Here is a 19,756-nt window from a genome sequence, read left to right as displayed (position 1 = left end):
TGTTGAAGCAAAGCATTGATGTAATTGCTTTGTTTGTCATTTCTTCTTGTTCTAGGCAACGGGCCTCACCATGACCGTTGCTGTACTTACAATGAAAACAACTTGGTGGATGGTGTTTATTGTCTCCCAATAGGACACTGGATCGAGGCCACTGGGCACACCAATGAGATGAAGCACACAACGGACTTCTATTTTAATATTGCAGGCCACCAAGCCATGCATTATTCAAGGTAAAAATAGTGCCATGTTTATAAGCATAGAAGTAGGACAAGGGTAGCATTAGGACAATGGAAGTGGTCACTATGTTCAAAACTGCAGCCTCTCCCTCTGGAGGGTTATATAGGCCTGGGGTACTTTGAGGAGGTAAATTACAGTGAATTGCTGTAAGAGCTTTTCTGGTTCTAGACATGAAGAATCCTTTTTATAGAATTTTTTTTTTTACTAAATACATACTCTGGCATCAACATATTTTGACCAGACACTAGTTAACCAATTTTTGTACTTATATAGTAGGTTAAAAATAAAAACTAGATTAAAAATATCATAAATCAGCTTTTGTATCTTTTATGCTACTGACCAGCAGTGAAACAAAAATTGATGTCTCTTTATAAAATATGATTCAAATAAATATGTATGAAGATCTAGACATAAGACTAGATTGGATGTGGTCATTTGTTTTGTTATTTATTAACAGATTTATTTTTATTTATTTGTCTATTTAATTATTATACTAACAGTATGTGTCATAATACAAATTCGACACTGAAGAGGATACTAAATGGAAAGTAAGGTTCCATACACTTTCCTTTCATTCCCACTCACCAGAAATAATTATTTTAAACTATTTTATTGCTAGTTTTTCTGAAACTTAAATCCAAGAGTTAAATAATATGCACATATTTTATTTATTAATATGTCAATTTAAAAATAGTTTTTGAAAGAAATAATACCAATGAACTTACTTACAACACAGAAAGAGACTCACTGACTTAGAGAACAAACTTATGGTTGCCAGGGGGAAGGATATGGGGAAGTGATAGGGAATTTGAGATGGACATGTACACACTGCCATATTTAAAAATGGATAAGCAACAAGGACCTTCGTATAACACACGGAACTCTGCCTAATGTTATGTGGCAGGCTGGATGGGAGGGGAGTTTGGAGGAGGATGGATACATGTATATGTATGCCTTAGTCCCTTTGCTGTTCACCTGAAACTATCATAACATTGTTAATCAACTATACTCCAATACAAAAAAAAATTTTTTTAATTAAAATATTTCAGAAAAATAGAGAAAAAAATAGCTTTTGACTCCCCGCTATTACATGAGACAAATTTAGCTCACTTATTTTTTCTCCCCTCTTCCAACCCCTACCAGGTTCATTAAAAAAATTCTTTTGTTATTTAACATCATAAAAATTCTATTTCTTGACCCATAAATTTTTGACTGTGCCCCTTGATTTTCTAATGTGTGAGGTCAGAGATTTATTGTCCCTATATTTTCCTCCACATCTACTTTCACCCATTAACTTCTATTTTTCATTATTTTTACATTTTCAAGGGTTATAGAAGTTGGATTTAATTTAGCAAATATAAATGAATCTTTTGTAATTTGATGATTTGAAATTTAAAACCAATATTCAACATTTAAAATTCTCTGTATGTATTATTTACTGTAGGACACACGATGTTTGTACCATAGACAAAGATGCATTCTCATGTTCTTAAAAATTGTATTGCTTTGAATGAGAGATATAACTAATATAAACAGGGCTATAAGGGGTAGGAGAGACGGAGAAAACAACTTTATCATAGTGTTAAGAAATGAATATTCTTCTTGGACACACTTTTCTTATAAATTCATGTTAGATGTTGGCTTTGCTAATGGATTGGATGCACAGCAGGAGGAAAAGAGTTCTGTATGACTTGTGTTTTTATGGTCTGAGCAACTGGATAAATAAGATGAGGAAGATTTAGGAGAAGAACAATTTGGAGTAGGGACTGAGATGAAAATTTTATTTTAGACATATTGCCTTTGACATGTAGGCTAGATTGCAGAAAAGAAATCCATGTGTTGTGTGGAGTTTGATCCCTGTCTCTTTCGTTGTTTGTTTAAAAAGTAACTGCTAACCCTTAATTTTTCATAGTTATTATTTGAAAGAGTAGGTTGTTTATTAGTTTTGGAGTTTCAGGGATAGGTTGGAAATGGAAATATAAACTTGGGGTTATCAATATACAGGTGACATTCAAAGTGATCACTCTAGTTGAGACCATGTAGCAAATAAGCAAAATAAAGAGAAGGAGCTGGCAACCCACTCCAGTACTCTTGCCTGGAGAATCCCATGGACATAGGAGCCTGGTGGCCCATGGAGTCACAAAGAGTCAGACATGATTGAGCCAATAGATGAGGTGATGAAAATAAAGAAGTCACAAAGAAGAGTCCTCAGATTCACACAATTTAGGAATCAAGGAGAAAAAGATCAAAAGAATAGAATGAGAAGGAACATCCATTGAGATGTTCTGACACTTAATCAAGATGTGTTAATGGATTCTTTTTCATTTTTGCTGAGTCACATTTTCTGAACCCTTTCATGTGCTGAGACATGTCTTGGGCTCTAGGGATTTTTTCTTCTGCTATTGGATTATTTCTCCTCCTTCCTTGTCTTTGTTCTGTCATTGAAGACACTCTTTAGATGGATGTTAGACCTCATGGACTTGTACTGTATTTTTGACTCTTAAAAAATATTTTTCAGCTTCTGGTTTTATTGCTTTACATTTTGGGAGACTTCATTGTTTTTCCAGCTTACCTATTTTTTTTTTCTCTTAATTTTGGTTCTTAATTTTCATGGGCTCTTCCTTATTCTTTTATTCTCTTTTTGCATATTTGTTTGTTCTAGTTTATGAATGAGTACTTGCTTAAATTACTATGGAGAATTATTTTAAAGTTATCTTCTATTCCTGGAGTGATCTTGTTTCCTCCTAAATCAGTTGTTCTCTATTCATTTTTGATCCTTCTCTCTTTCATTGTTTGCTTAAAAAGTAACTGCTAACCCTTAATTTTTCATAGTCATTATTTGAAACAGTAGGTGAGCATGAATTTCATCTGCCATTACTAGCTTTTATACCTATGAGCGTGTTCACCCAGGCTGTGTGCATTTGGGCAGATCACATCTCAGTGAGTGGAAGAGAAGCAGATAATCAGCCTGGGCCCTCCTACCACCCCTTCTGGAATGAAGAGATGGGAGGATCTGTGTGGGGCACACCTCTCACTCTGAGAACTTTCCCTCCCCAAGTAAACGTTTCAATTTTTATTAAAAAATGTTTCCATTTTTAAAGAAGGTATTTCTTCAGTTTCACATATGGTATAATGGCTGTATATGAATATGAAATTGAATATGAAACATAGTTCATGTATTCATTGTTTATGCAAGAAAGGTTACATTAAAAATTTTCTTCAAAGCAGTTTAGTTTCACTAAGTCTCTGTCCTACTGAATTTTCAGGTAATTCAGCCTGTTATCTTCCTCAGGTATAAAAAGAAAAAAATATATAATATATAAAATTATATAATAATATATGTACATAAAATAGACGATAGATACATAATATGTATAGTATGTAGAATATATATATTTACACATGGTGTATTATATATATGTAGTATAACACAGATACAATACCTACATACATATATAAATGAGAAAAAATCTCATGCTCAGAATTTTGGGCCTAACAGTATTCCTTCTATTTATTTATTTCTTTAATAGAGATAACTGGGAACATGTAAATAAATAGCAATTGTTCACAGTGGATCTGTTGGCATCTCTCTGATTTTAAGAAGTTCCATTAACCTCCAGTGTTTCTCACAGTTCTGTCTCAAAATTATCTTCTTGAAAATCAATTGGGTGGTATGATTTTTAAACATAAAAATCAATTGGATGTTTTGTTTTTTTAAAAAATATAGATTGATGAGCCCCATCAATTCCTGGAATTTCTTTTCCAACCTCTTCATATGATTTTTTGAGACATAAAAAATGTGAGAACTTCTGTGATTAGTTAAATAAAGACTAATTTAGAATTTAAAAGGGGAAGACTTTTATGTGCTATCAGTTATTTCAGTCTAACTCCCCTTATAAATTTTAGCTACAATTCATCCTCACTTGAAACTGGACAAGATAAAAATGTGAATTCAGTTTATAAGTTGAAAAGACAATAATATATTTCATCGTTAAACTGAAAACATCTAATAGCTATCTACTTACTGTATTCATTTGATGTACAATGCTAAAGTTATTTGTGGATTTGTTTTTATTGCTGAGAGAGATGCATCCATGATAGGTTATATGTTTGAGCATATATAATAATAGAGATAGTCAAACTCACCTAATAATTTATAATCACAAATTATCAGCCTTTAGTTTGGATATGGGAATGGAATTTTGCCTAGTTTTATTTTTATGGTTGGGGTAAAAAAATTGTGAGGTCAGTACCCTTCATAATGATAAGACTGTCAAGAACTGAAGATTTAAAAAATATCTAATAATTAAATGTTCAGTTCAGTTCAGTTCAGTTCAGTTGCTCAGTAATGTATGACTCTTTATGACCCTATGGACTGCAGCACACCAGGCTTCCCTGTCCATCATCAACTCCCGGAGTTTACTCAAACGCATGTCCATCGAATCAGTGATGCCATCCAACCATCTCATCCTCTGTCATCCCCTCTCCTCCTGCCTTCACTCTTTCCCAGCATCAGGGTCTTTTCCAATAAGTCAGTTCTTTGCATTAGGTGGCCGAAGTACTGGAGCTTCAGCTTCAGCGTTAGTCCTTCCAATGAATATTCAGGACTGATTTCCTTTAGAATTGAATGGTTTGATTTCCTTGCAGTCCAAGGGACTCTCAAGAGTCTTTTCCAACATCATAGTTCAAAAACATCAATTCTTCGGTGCTCAGCTTTCTTTGTAGTCCAACTCACATTCATATATGACTACTGGAAAAACCATAGCTTTGACTAGATGGACCTTTGTGGGCAAAGTAATATCTCTGCTTTTTAATATGCTATCTAATTTTGTCATAGCTTTTCTTCCAAGGAGCAAGCGTCTTTTAATTTCATGGCTGCAGTCACCATCTGTAGTAATTTTGGAGCCCAAGAAAATAAAGTGTGTCACTGTTTCCATTGTTTCCCAGTCTATTTGCCATGAAGTGATGGAACCGGATGCCGTGATCTTCATTTTTTGAATGTTGACAAGGAGCAAGCGTCTTTTAATTTCATGGCTGCAGTCACCATCTGTAGTGATTTTGGAGCCCAAGAAAATAAAGTGTGACACTGTTTCCATTGTTTCCCAATCTATTTGCCATGAAGTGATGGGACCAGATGCCATGATCTTCGTTGTTTGAATGTTGAGTTTTAAGCCAGCTTTTTCATTTTCCTCTTTCACTTTTATCAAGAGGAATGTTGTGTAGTGTGACAATTTCATTCACTGAGTAAGAATTGTATGGATTACTCTGCGGAGCCCCTGGGCTCAGTGCTGGACCATTAGAGATGCAGCAACAGTGATCCCTGCTCTCAGGAACTCATCTTCTTGTGGATGACAAACACATAAACAGCTCTAATATTGTAAGATGATTGCTGAAGTGAAGTTGTATTTGCAGCGGAATGAGGGACCGGAATAGAAATCTTTAGTGCAAGGAAATCTTTATCAGTAGAACTGGAAGGGAAATGGGGAGGATTTTTCTTTTCCAGGAGGACATTTGGGGGAGGAAAGTCAAGGTAAAGACAATAGCAAGTACAAAGGTATGGAACTGTGAGAGCAATATTAAGTTGACCCAATCAGGATAATTTTGAGAGTAAAAATAGGTACTTTCGATAATCAGCCTGCATACAGGTATAAACGAGGACTCTTCTGAGAACACCAGAACACAGGGCAACCTAGAGAGCAGATCATGTAGAAGAGAACATCTGATCCCCATAATCAGATCCAGAGAGATAACCTCCAATAGAGGGACTGTGGATGTCCTTTACAGAAATTCACACTCTATGGTGTGACAATGGTTAGGAGGTTTGTGTATACCGTGTAGTTTTAAAAGTCAACCAAGGTGTACATGCACATGTTTCACGAATCTAGTAGATCAATAGGCTTTATTATGAAGAGAAGTCTGCCACGCCCCAAACTCTGTATCACCACTCATTCGGTGTGTCTGTAGAAAACCGCCTTCACATCTTTAAGCTGATTATTTGCTAATTTCAGTTCAGTTCAGTCGCTCAGTCGTGTCCGACTCTTTGAGACCCCATGAACCACAGCAAACCAGGCCTCCCTGTCCATCACCAACTCCTGGAGTCCATCCAAACCCACGTCCATCGAGTCAATGATGCCATCCAACCATCTCATCCTCTGTTGTCCCCTTCTCCTCCTGCCCTCAATCTTTCCCAGCATCAGGGTCTTTTCCAATGAGTCAGCTCTTCACATCAGGTGGCCAAAGGATTGGAGTTTCAGCTTTAGCATCAGTCCTTCCAATGAACACCCAGGGCTGATCTCCTTTAGGATGGACTGGTTGGATCTCCTTGTGGTCCAAGGAACTCTCAGGAGTCTTCTCCAACACCATACTTCAAAAGCACCAATTCTTTGGCACTCAGCTTTCTTTATAGCCCAACTCTCACATCCATACATGACCACTGGAAAAACCATAGCCTTAACTAGATGGACCTTTGTTGACAAAGGAATGTCTCTGCTTTTTAATATGCTATCTAGGTTCGTCATAACTTTCCTTCCAAGGAGTAAGTGTCTTTTAATTTCATGGCTGCAATCACCATCTGTAGTGATTTTGGAGCCCAAGAAAATAAAGTCAGCCACTGTTTCCACTGTTTTCCCATCTATCTGCCATGAAGTGATGGGACTGGATACCATGATCTTAGTTTTCTGAATGTTGAGCTTTAAGCCAACTTTTTCACTCTCCTCTTTCACTTTCATCAAGAGTCTCTTTAGTTCCTCTTCACTTTCTGCCATAAGGGTGGTGTCATCTGCATATCTGAGGTGATTGATATTTCTCCCGGCAATCTTGATTCCAGCTTGTGCTTCCTCCAGCCCAGCATTTCTCATGATGTACTCTGCATGTAAGTTAAATAAGCAGGGTGACAATATACAGCCTTGAAGTACTCCTTTTCCTATTTGGAACCAGTCTGTTGTTCCATGTCCGGTTCTAACTGTTGCTTCCTGACCTGCATACAGGTTTCTCAAGGGGCAGGTCAGGTGGTCTGGGATTCCCATCTCTTTCAGAATTTTCCAGTTTATTGTGATCCACACCATCAAAGGTACCTTCAGATAAATGCTAAATAGTGCTTCCCAGGTTGTACAGTGGTAAAGAATCCCCCTGCCAATGCAGGAGACACAAGAAATGGGGATTCAAATCCTGGGTTGGGAAGATCTCCTGGAGGAGGACATGGCATCCCAATGCAGTATTCTTGCCTGGAAAATTCCATGGACAGAGGAGCCTGGTGCTACAGTCCATGGGATTGCAAAGAGTCGGACATGACTGAGTGAGCACACACAGAAACAAATGATAAAAAATATGACTATATTACTACTTCTTGATTTTAGTTTTTGTTATTATCTACTGCTTTCACACCATGAAAAATGAAACTGTCACTCTTTTTTCTTCCTGTTCCCCCACAAACCTCAGTGACATCCTTCTCTTGTTCAGTCCTCCCAATATAGTTATACCATCATCCTAATGAGATCAGTATCCATGTTTATTCATATGCCTGTGTAAATGCTATTTAACACCCCTAACTGTTCACATATATCTAAATCTTCTGCAAAGAATGTATTCCTTCCAGCTTTGCTATTGAGTATTGAAGCCATTATGGCTCCTGATCCTTTAGGTTTGAACTGTGTTTTTTCCCATCTGGAGAAGCTGTCAGAATCTTCATTTTCAGTATTGTGAAATTTAATGATGGAATGTCTTGATGTGGCCATTGTTTTATGCATTTTGCTAAGCTCTCAGTGAATAGATTTCCTAAATCTGTAAATTCTGAAGTTCCAAATTCTTTTTAGGTAAACTACTTGAATTATTTCTTTGATGACTGATTTCCCTTTCTGAACCTTCTATTATTCAGATACTGGAATCCTAGTCTGAGTCTTTTATATTTTGCTTATCTGTGGGTTTTTTTTTTTAAAATTTCTGTTCTGACAGATTTTCTTAACTTACTTAATCATCCATCACTAATATTTAGTTTTTTATTTCTGCTATCATCTTTTTGTTTTCCAGAAACTCTTCATTTAATTATCTGTGTTGCCCAGTTCAGAGACTTGTTTAACCTTCCACAGAGAACACAGTTCTACTCTTTATCAGGAGCATGGAGGCAAAGTGTCCCAGCTGAAAAGAGTGGGAAAATGAATCTGAGGGTCTGGCTGTGTCCTAAACAGACTTGCCAATTCTGTGCTTTTCACTTACATTTGGAAGTACCTGGAAATCCAGTTTCTGAGCCTGTTGGGGATTCTGTAGTTCAATTCCAGTCAGTTCTCAGCTTTCTTTACTGTTGACCTTTGAATTTATTTGTCCTCAGTCTGTTAAATTATTCAGTTATCAATCAATTGCTTTCCAGTTTCCACAATTCTGTTGTTGTCTTTCCTCACGTTATCTCTTTCTTGGGGTTTTATGTGTTTAATTTCTGACAGACTGTCTTTATTCTTGTTGTAAAGGGATTTGGTAAAAGTCAAGTTAGATCTGTGAAATCAATTTTTCTGCAATAAAATTAAAGTTAAATAAAGTATTCAAAATGTCTGACATAAACTTGGTAAAGAGTAGCTCAATAAATATTAAGTACATTCTTCATTTCTAACATTTAGTTTGTATTTTGTCCTCCAAACTAAGTAAGATTCTACCATGCCAGAATGAGATTTTATAAATTGGTATGCACTTCCATATTCATATATTTGGTACCAAACTACATCTCTCTCATCGACAGATTTTTTTATGCCAAAGAATGAATGTTTGCATTAAAGACAGAGATAACTAACCTAATGAGACTTTAGTGGGAAGGGACTGTGCTATCTGTACCTTGAAAAGGCTTATTGCCAATTAAACACATTTCAAGAGCCATAAATTAGACTTTATGAGTCACACTTTAAACTCTTATAAAAATGTTATAGTTTAGAAAATGTGTTATAAAAGCACACTTATATTTTGTAGCCTCTTTGGTTTATGAAGAAAAGATATTGGGTAATTTTCAAAAGTCAAAATTATTTTATACACTGTAGAATAATAATTTCACACATTTTGGATACTGTTTTATCTAGCACATTTTCCAAATGAATGGCATTAATTACTTTGGAGAAAGAGTGAGGAATTTGGTGCCAGCCTAGCTCTCTCATTTACTGCAGGGCAACCTTGGGAAAATCCTATAACAGTTCTGAATTTCAGTCTCCTGATTTGCAAAGTGAGCTAGTTGAACTTGATGAATGCCAAAGGCAGTTCTAGAAATAATCAAGGATTACAGTTAAAGACAAAAGCATTATGCAACATTTTGCTGCTATATTGACCTAACAGTGACTGTACTCCATATCAGCTTCTTTGGCTTCAGAGGGAGCCATCAAATGCCTGTAATCTTGTGCTGCTTCTAGTGACACGTTACTTCATTTTTATAATCCCAGGACCTACATTCATTCCCACTCTTCAGAAATATTTGGAAATATACAACTTTATATATAGTCAGTGAACAATTAATCCTTAAAACTTATTCAGTTCAGTTCAGTCACTCAGTTGTGTATGACTCTTTGCAAACCGATGGACTGCAGCACACCAGGCTTCTCTGTCCATCACCAACTCCTGCAGCTTGCTCAAACTCATGTCCATTGAGTTGGTGATGCCATCCAACCATCTCATACTCTGTCGTCCCCTTCTCCTCTGGCCTTCAATCTTTCCCAGCATCAAGGTCTTTTCTAATGAGTCAGTTCTTTGCATCAGGTGGCCAAAGCGTTGGAGTTTCAGCTACAGCATCAGTCCTTCTAATGAATATTCAGGACTTATTTCCTTTAGTCACTCAATGGTGTCCAACTCTTTGATTTCCTTTAGGATTGACTGGTTGGATCTCCTTGCAGTCCAAGGTACTCTCAAGAGTCTTCTCCAACACTATAGTTCTAAAGCATCAATTCTTCGGTGCTCAGTTTCTTTATGGTCCAATGTTCAAGTCCATATACGACCACTAGAAAAACCATAGCTTTGACTGGATGGACCTTTGTTGGAAAAGTCATTTTCTGCTTTTTAATATGCTTTTATAAGAGGGCATCAGAGGGCAGACACTGAAACCATAATCACAGAAAACTAGTCAATCTAATCACACTAGGACCATAGCCTTGTCTAAATCAAAGAAACTAAGCCATACCCTGTGGGGCCACTCAAGATGGGTGGATCATGGGGGAGAGATCTGACAGAATGTGGTCCACTGGAGAAGAACCCCATGAACAGTATGAAAAGGCAAAATGATAGGATGCTGAAAGAGGAACTCCCCAGGTCAGTAGTTGCCCAGTATGCTACTGGAGATCAGTGGAGAAATAACTCCAGAAAGAATGAAGGGATGGAGCCAAAACAAAAACAATACCCAGTTGTGGATGTGACTGGTGATAGAAGCAGGGTCTGATGCTGTAAAGAGAAATATTAATATTGCATAGGAACCTGGAATGTTAAGCTCATGAATCAAGGCAAATTGGAAGTGGTCAAACAGGAGATGGCAAGGGTGAACATCGACATTCTAGGAATCAGCAAACTAAAATGGACTAGAATGGGTGAATTTAACTCAGATGACCATTATATCTACTACTGTGGGCAGGAATCCCTTAGAAGAAATGGAGTAGCCATCATGGTCAACAAAAGAGTCCGAAATGCAGTACTTGGATACAATCTCAAAAACAACAGAATGATCTCCATTCGTTTCCAAGGCAAACCATTCAATATCACAGTAATCCAAGTCTAAGCCCCAATCAGTAACACTGAAGAAGCTGTAGTTGAACGGTTCTTTGAAGACCTACAAGACCTTTTAGAACTAACACTCCAAAAAGATGTTCTTTTCATTATAGGGGACTGGAATGCAAAAGTAGGAAGTCAAGAAACACCTGGAGTAACAGGCAAATTTGGCCTTGGAATACAGAATGAAGCAGGGCAAAGACTAATAGAGTTTTGCCAAGAGAATGCACTGGTCATAGCAAACGACCTCTTCCAACAACACAAGAGAAGACTATACATGGACATCATCAGATGGTCAACACCGAAATCAGATTGATTATATACTTTGCAGCCAAAGATGGAGAAGTTCTATACAGTCAATAAAAACAAGACTGGGAGCTGACTGTGGCTCAGATAATGAGTTCCTTATTGCCAAATTCAGACTTAAATTTAAGAAAGTAGGGAAAATGGCTAGACCATTCAGGCATGACCTAAATCAAATCCCTTATGATTATACAGTGGAAGTAGGAAATAGATTTAAGGGCCTGGATCTGATAGATAGAGTGCCTGATGAACTATGGAATGAGGTTCATGACATTGTACAGGAGACAGGGATCAAGACCATCCCCATGGAAAAGAAATGCCCAAAAGCAAAATGGCTGTCTGGGGAGGCCTTACAAATAGTTGTGAAAAGAAGAGAAGCAAAAAGCAAAGGAGAAAAGGAAAGATATAAGCATCTGAATGCAGAATTCCAAAGAATAGCAAGAAGAGATAAGAAAGCCTTCCTCAGCGATCAATGCAAAGAAATAGAGGAAAACAACAGAATGGGAAAGACTATAGATCTCTTCAAGAAAATCAGAGATACCAAGGGAACATTTCATGCAAAGATGGGCTTGATAAAGGACAGAAATGGTATGGACCTAACAGAAGCAGAAGATATTAAGAAGAGGTGGCAAGAATACACAGAAGAACTGTACAAGAAAGATCTTCATGACCCAGATAATCAAGATGGTGTGATCACTCACTTAGAGTCAGACATCCTGGAATGTGAAGTCAAGTGGGCCTTAGAAAGCATCACTATGAACAAAGGTAGTGGAGGTGATGGAATTCCAGTTGAGCTCTTTCAAATCCTAAAAGATGATGCTGTGAAACTGCTGCATTCAATATGCCAGCAAGTTTGGAAAACTCAGCAGTGGCCACAGGACTGGAAAAGGTCAGTTTTCATTCCAATCCCAAAGAAAGGCAATGCCAAAGAATGCTCAAACTACCACACAATTGCACTCATCTCACAAGCTAGTAAAGTAATGCTCAAAATTCCTCAAGCCAGACGTCAGCAATATGTGAACAGTGAACTTCCTGATGTTCAAGCTGGTTTTAGAAAAGGCAGAGGAACCAGAGATCAAATTGCCAACATCCGCTGGATCATGGAAAAAGCAAGAGAGTTCCTGAAAACCATCTATTTCTCCTTTATTGACTATGCCAAAGCCTTTGACTGTGTGGATCACAATAAACTGTGGAGAAATCTGGAAGAGATGGGAATACCAGACCACCTGACCTGCCTCTTGAGAAACCTATATGCAGGTCAGGAAGCAGCAGTTAGAACTGGACTTGGAACAACAGACTGGTTCCAAATAGGAAAAGGAGTATGTCAAGGCTGTATATTGTCACCCTGCTTATTTAACTTATATGCAGAATACATCATGAGAAACCCTGGGCTGGAAGAAGCACAAGTTGGAATCAAGATTGCCAGGAGAAATATCAATAACCTCAGATATGCAGATGATACCACCCTTATGGCAGAAAGTGAAGAAGAGCTAAAAAGCCTCTTGATGAAAGTGAAAGAGGAGAATGAAAAAGTTGGCTTAAAGCTCAACATTCAGAAAACGAAGATCATGGCATCTGGTCTCATCACTTCATGGGAAATAGATGGGGAAACAGTGCAAACAGTGTCAGACTTTATTTTTTGGGGCTCCAAAATCACTGCAGATGGTGATTGCAGCCATGAAATTAAAAGATGCTTACTTCTTGGAAGAAAAGTTATGACCAACCTAGATAGCATATTCAAAAGTAGAGACATTACTTTGCCAACAAAGTTCCATCTAGTCAAGGCTATGGTTTTTCCAGTAGTCATGTATAGATGTAAGAGTTAGACTGTGAAGAAAGCTGAGCGCTAAAGAATTGATGCTTTTGAACTGTGGTGTTGGAGAAGACTCTTGAGAGTCGCTTGGACTGTAAGGAGATCGAACTAGTCCATTCTAAAGGAGATCAGCCCTGGGATATCTTTGGAAGGAATGATGCTGAAGCTGAAACTCCAATACTTTGGCCACCTCATGCGAAGAGTTGTCTCATTAGAAAAGACTCTGATGCTGGGAGGGATTGGGGACAGGTGGAAGAGGGGATGACAGAGATTGAGATGGCTGGATGGCATCACCTACTCGATGGACGTGAGTTTGCGTGAACTCCGGGAGATGGTGATGGACAGAGAGGGAGGCCTGGCGTGCTGCAATTCATGGGTCGCAAACAGTCGGACATGACTGAGCCAAGGAACTGAACTGAACTGAACAGAATTTAATTACATTGTGCTCCTTCTGTAGTTCACAATCAACACATTTCTCGCCAAAGGAAGAATGTAATTTCAATTGATATTTGCATCTGATTGAATGATTTGAAATTTTTGTAAACATAAAAGCCAAGATATAATTGATCATCATACTAAGCATAGAATAGAAACATAATCTTCCTTCTTATTGAGTTCTTCTGATTGGGCAATGAATCCATTTATTTGCCCACAAAGGTCTGTATAGTAAAAGCTACAGTTTTTCCAGTAGTCAGGTGCAGATGTGAGGCTTGGATCATAAATAAGGCTGAGCGTCAAAGATTTGGTGCCTTCGAACTGTGGTGCTAGAGAAGATTCTTGAGAGTCCGTTGTACTGCAAGGAGATCATACCAGTCAATCCTAAAAGGAAATCAACCCAGAATATTCATTGCAAGAACTGATGCTGACGCTCCAATTCTTTGTCCACCTGATGCAAACTTCCAACTCATTGGAAAAGACCCTGATGCTGGGACAGATTGAAGGCTAAAGGAAAAGAGGGCAGCAGAGGATGAGATGGTTAGATAGTATCACTGGCTCAATAGACCTGAATTTGAGCAAACTCAGGGAGGTAGTGAAGGACAGGGAAGCCTAACATACTACAGTCCATGGGGTTGCAAAGAGTTGGACACAACTTAGTGACTGAACAACAATAACAGCAACAATTTAATTGAATGTGTGAGATTTCTTCAAAGAATTCCTGAAAAAAAAAAAAGAATAAAGAGTTCCTTTTCCTTATATAAATAATGCTGTTTATATTTTATAAGGTCAAATTGATGGATGTCCTGTTTTTCTAATGATTAAAATACATATTTTTATTTATAAAATTTTAAAAATATTTTAAATAGATTATATATCTCATGTTATATAGATTATTATATTAGGATGATTTATTTTCAGTATCATATAAAAAATAAGTGATAACTATTAGCACCTTAATGGTAATATGAACTAATTGTAAACCTTCCCTTTAATTCTTTTTTTCTTAGGAGTCATTTAAAATGTGTCTGCTAAAGTTTATGGAGAAGTCAGTTTCTGCTGATAATGCTGTTGTGGCTTATGTACAAGTATAAAAGGAAGCAGCTGGATTATGTGCTGCCTTTTTTTATTGTCAGCAACATTGTTATTTAAATTATGATTGAAATGTCTTGTTCAGGAGACTGAGAGAGAAACTTGATTAAAAGAGAGAACTTGATTTTCAGATCTCAGGGTGTGTCTATAGGAATGGTAGTAAGAAAAGGGGACTATTCTATCATATAAGTTAAGCAATTTGGATTCCTAAGTCATTATGTGAGGAAAAATGACAATTTTGCTATAAAAGACAGCAGAGAATCAGGGAAATATAGGGTGGGAAAGGGTAATTTGTAAAATCGGTGCTATTACAGAATGCTTGGGTGTTAAAGACAGTGATTCCATAAAGTGGAAACAATTAATGATTTAGAGAAGAAAGGGAAGAATCATGGGGCAAAATATTTTTTGTAAACAAGAGTGATCTGAATACGTGAGAGCAAAGAGTTCACCTGTGGTCTCGGAGGAAGCAGACAATGGGTATGTGTGTAGGTAAGTCAATGAAGTAGTGAGGGCATGTGGATTGCTTCTCTTTTCTCCATGAGATAGGAACCAACGTCATCAGATGAGAGTGAGAAGAGACAGGACTTCTAGGTTTGAGTGAGCAGAATAAGGTCTTCCCAGGTGGTGCAGTGGTAAAGAATCCCCCTGCCAATGCCAGAGATGCAGAAGTTGCGAGTTGGATCCCTGGGTTGGGAAGATCCCCTGGAGGAGGAAATGGCAACCCACTCCAGTATTCTTGCCTGAAAAATGCCGTGGACAGAGAAGCCTGGCTGGCTACAGGCTATGGTCCATGGGGTTGCAAAGAGTTGGACACGACTGGGTAGACATACACTCACGAGCTGGGTAATTAATGGAATGTAAATGTATTGACTCATGAATTTTAATTTTTGCAAGACTCACCCAATTCCAATATTACAGTAGCTATGACAATCAAAGAAGTTATTCCCTCATTTAAAATGAGTACTGAAGACCGAATAGTTTTGATAGTTTTCTGTGTGACTCTACCCAGATCAGAAAGTAGTCTAAGTAATTATGCTACCCATTATGAATGTCCACTTCCAGAAGAACAGTGGTCCTACTTATATTGGAGTCAATGAACACACTGGGGAATGCTCTTTCCTGTTTTCAGAGCGTTGGTATATGTATATTACTTTGCCGGTCATTGATTGTGATCATTTAAATAGATTGAAAATGACTAGTTTCTTAGATCATAGTCTCATCTTTGGCCAAACAGAATGCAAAATCATGAAACCCACGGAGAAGGGATCAATGAAGAAAGAATAGTGAAAATGCGTATGTTACATACTAAATAAGATAATCAGTTTTGCTGTTGAATATTTCTACATCATAAAAGCCCTATTATGACTTGTACACTCAAAGATTTTTTTTTGAAAAGTAAGATCTTTATTTTCATGCTTTGATAAGTTGTGAATTGCCTTTTTTGTCCTTCTTTCTTAAAGTTCTTTACATTTTTTGCTTTGAAGGTCCTATAGACTTATTTTTCCTGATAAATAAATCAATGGTAATTAAATATTAATTTAGCATATGTAAATGCTAAGTGTTTCACCAAGTAGTTGATAAATACTCTGAAAAAAACGCTGGATGTAGCAACACACACACACACACACACACAGACCTTAATAACACCTACTTGTTCAGGCTCTCGTTTTATAATGAAAGGATTGTTTTCTGTCCACAGGCTACAGGAAGTGTTTAACAGGACTGCTGGGGCCTTACTCTCAGATTTAGGCTAATGAAAGCAGGGATTAGGTTTTAGAGGATGTACAGAGGATTCTACTGGGCGAGTAAAACCGCAATAATGCTTTATGTGCTCAGTTGTGCCCGACTCTTTGCAGCCCCATGGACTGTCGCCTGCCAGGCTTCTCTACCCACGGAATTTTCCAGACAAGAATAATGGAGTGGGGTGCCATTTCCTCCTCCAGGGTATCTTTCCAACCCAGGGATCGAACACACATCTCTTTGGTCTCCTGCACTGGCAGACGGGTTCTTTACCACTACACCACCTGGGAAGCCCATAGAAGGACAATAGGAAAGAAATTTATTCCTCCTCTACAAGAGTTTGAAAAGTCTTCCTGGAATTTGCAAAGGGAAAAGTATCTAAACCTAGAAACAAATATTTCTAAACACTGTAGGGAAATGGAGATTCAAAAATTGTATGAAACCCCTAATACACTGGCAAGATTAACACTTGACATTACTTTAATTAAAAATAAAACTACTTTTGGATTTTGAATTTAGATGGATTTTTGTTACTTTAACTTAGAAAAGGCTAAGTAGATTTTCCTAGTATTTAGCTTTTTGAAATAGAAATAGCCTTATAAGGCATGTCATCCCATAGTTGATCTTTTATTGCTTAATTATGAAATGAATTTTAATGAAAACAACATAGCTTCCATCTGGGATTCAGTGAACTATGCCATCACAGAATAAGTTGAGTTTTAAATGAAAAGAATAGGAAAGACATCTTCTAGGATTAGACATAAAGTGAAAATGAAAGTGAAAGTCACTCAGTCATGTCCAACTCTTTGCGACCCCATGGACTATTTTCCAGGCCAGAATACTGGAGCAGGAAGTCTTTCCCTTTTCCAAGGGATCTCCCCAACCCAGGGATCAAACCCAGGTCTCTTGCATTGCAGGGGGATTCTTTACCAGCTGAGCCACAAGGGAAGCCCAAGAATACTGGAGTGGGCTTCTCCAGCAGATCTTCCCGACCCAGGAATCGCACGCGGATCTCCTGCATTGCAGGCAGATTCTTTACCAACTGAACAATCAGGGAAGCCTTTAGAAATAACAGTAAGGAACAACTAACTCTGACTGAAGCTGTCTCAGAGGTCTAGTAATTGCAAGGAGAAGAAGAAATAATGAGTCTAGGAGCAAAAACCATCTTTTGTGTTGTAAATGGTGAATCCAAACTACAGATATTCATTAAAAATAAGAAGCCCATACATTAAAAAAAATGCTATAAAGTAGTTCAGCACAGGTCATTTAATGGAGCATATCTATAGATAAAACACAAAATAAAGAGAAGGTGAAGCATAATGCTTAGACAGATGCAGACAGTATTTACTATCCAATTTTGGCTTAACATATTTTTTTCTTGTTGACTTGACCAATTCCTTTAGCTTATTTAAAGATGTTTGTCTCAGGCTGCCCTCTTGCTAATGCAAACAGATTTTCCGGGACAACTGAAATATTAATAGCAAATGTAGCGTGCACATAAAGGTAGCTAGTGTGCTAAGACAAATTAAGGAAACAAAGTTTAACCCAGAAGTTGAAAGACCAAGCATAGACTTATGATATACTAAACTGATGGGAATTTGATAGTGACAGTTTAGGACAAGGTTAAAGAGCAGTCCCCAGAGATGCGTCACCTGAGTGATCTTATGTCTGAGTTCAGCAGATTCTGGGAACAGAGATTGTAAATCTGCTATTTTAAGAGCAAAATGTCTGTCATTTGATGAGAGCATGAAATTGGTCCTTAAAATGAACTTGAAAATCTTCACAAAAGGCTGTTTCCTGTTTCTAAAATTCCAATTAAAATCTGCCCTGTAGCAGCTTCAGATCCCAACTGACCATACAGATTGTTACAAAAATGCTACTTAAATTGAAAGTTAGGTCTCAGATTACGGATCAGGTGGTTAAGAGAAACTAGCACAGAAGGAGAAGGAGCTAATGGAAGAAAAGAAATAAAGAATGTAAACGAGAAGAAAGCATAGAACACTGAAAAAACATTTCTAGCATTTCCTAAAAAATTGACTAATAAATGTAAGATTCAGATTATTTGACCTGTAGAAGTACAATATTCAATTGCTCCCATTTTAATCTATATGGTTAGGCAAATTTCATGTTGCCACCCTATCAAAGGAGTGTTATAGAGCCTTGGAGAACAAGGATATTTTGAGACTTTAAATACTGTGCATGGCATCCTGCAGATAGGACATAGTCACACTGGATCAGGAAATTATCCCATCCAGCTTCAGATGGCTCCTTTGGCAGCAGGACTGTACCGGTGTCAACTGTTTTCCATGACGATAATGCTGTGTCATCATGTTGACATATCTGGATATAGATCAGGCCCCTTCTCTGATGCCACCTACCCCTTTTCTGGTAATGAGAGTAAAGACTCTGTCCGTTTCACTTACTGTTGTATTCCCAGTTGTGGTGCCTCCATGTGTAACCCATGTAAAAGTTAATTAACGATGAAGCCTATAAGAAGACTATATACTCCTTCAGCGAAGGATATATGCCTGAATTCAGCATCACATCTGTTCACTGCTTTTAAAACAATGCCTTGCACATAACTGAGAGTCATAAGTGTAGAGGATCAATGCATATGTTAGAGGGTCAATTGATCACAAAGCATAGAGGGGAATTTTTAGATCAAGGTAATTGCTTCATGTTCACTGTGCAGAAAAAGAACAGAGCAGATCTAAAATAGCTTATTCTTTGAAAAACATGCTTGCAAGGTTGGCTGTCTTGGTGGTCTCTGGGAATCTTACTAATAAAGAACCGCCCCCCCACCCCATTGACCCAAGACTGATTAAAAAAATTTTCCCTAAAAAATAATGGTGGCTCACTACACCCAAACTGCAAAAAGATGTGTTTATACTTAACACCTGCCTTCCTTTTGGGAATCTAGAATTTTGGTACATATTAGGCAGGGCTTCCCAGGTGGCGCTAGTGGTAAAGAACCTGCCTGCCCACACAGGTAACATAAGAGATGTGGGTTTGACCCCTGGCTGGGGAAGATCCCTTGGAGAAGGACATGGCAACCCACTCAAGTATTCTTGCTTGGAAAATCCCACGGACAGAGGAGCCTGGTGGGCTACAGTTCATAGGGTCTCCAAGAGTTGGACACAACTGAAGTGACTTAGCATGCCCACAGGCAGAGGATACCTATTTCTCAGCCTCCGGTAAAAACCACTGATGGTGTCTCTAATGAGCTGCCCTGGTAGAAAATTCTTCCTATTTATTTTAACAACTTGTTGCTGGAGGAATTGAGCATGCCCATGCAATTATGCTGTGTGTTTTGGGGGACTCTTGGAAGCTTGCATCTGGTTTCATCCAGCCTTCTCCTATGTACCTTTTGCTGATTTTGCTTTGTATCTTTTTACTGTAATAAAATCTCAGCACAAG

General features: G+C 37.8%; 1 protein-coding gene across 1 annotated transcript in view; it reads left to right on the top strand.

The window, feature by feature from the left end:
• EPM2A (EPM2A glucan phosphatase, laforin) overlaps nucleotides 1–19,756 on the top strand; it is a 114,052-nt gene that overhangs the window by 55,716 nt on the left and 38,580 nt on the right. Inside the window, exon 2 of the mRNA XM_015097458.4 lies at nucleotides 56–230. Within this exon, the coding sequence (XP_014952944.2) occupies nucleotides 56–230 (175 nt within the window). The remainder of the gene's footprint in view (nucleotides 1–55; nucleotides 231–19,756) is intronic.

The sequence above is a fragment of the Ovis aries genome, chromosome 8, assembly GCF_016772045.2.
Source record: "Ovis aries strain OAR_USU_Benz2616 breed Rambouillet chromosome 8, ARS-UI_Ramb_v3.0, whole genome shotgun sequence".
NCBI classification, from domain to species: domain Eukaryota; kingdom Metazoa; phylum Chordata; class Mammalia; order Artiodactyla; family Bovidae; genus Ovis; species Ovis aries.
This window is presented reverse-complemented; position numbering and strand designations above follow the sequence as displayed.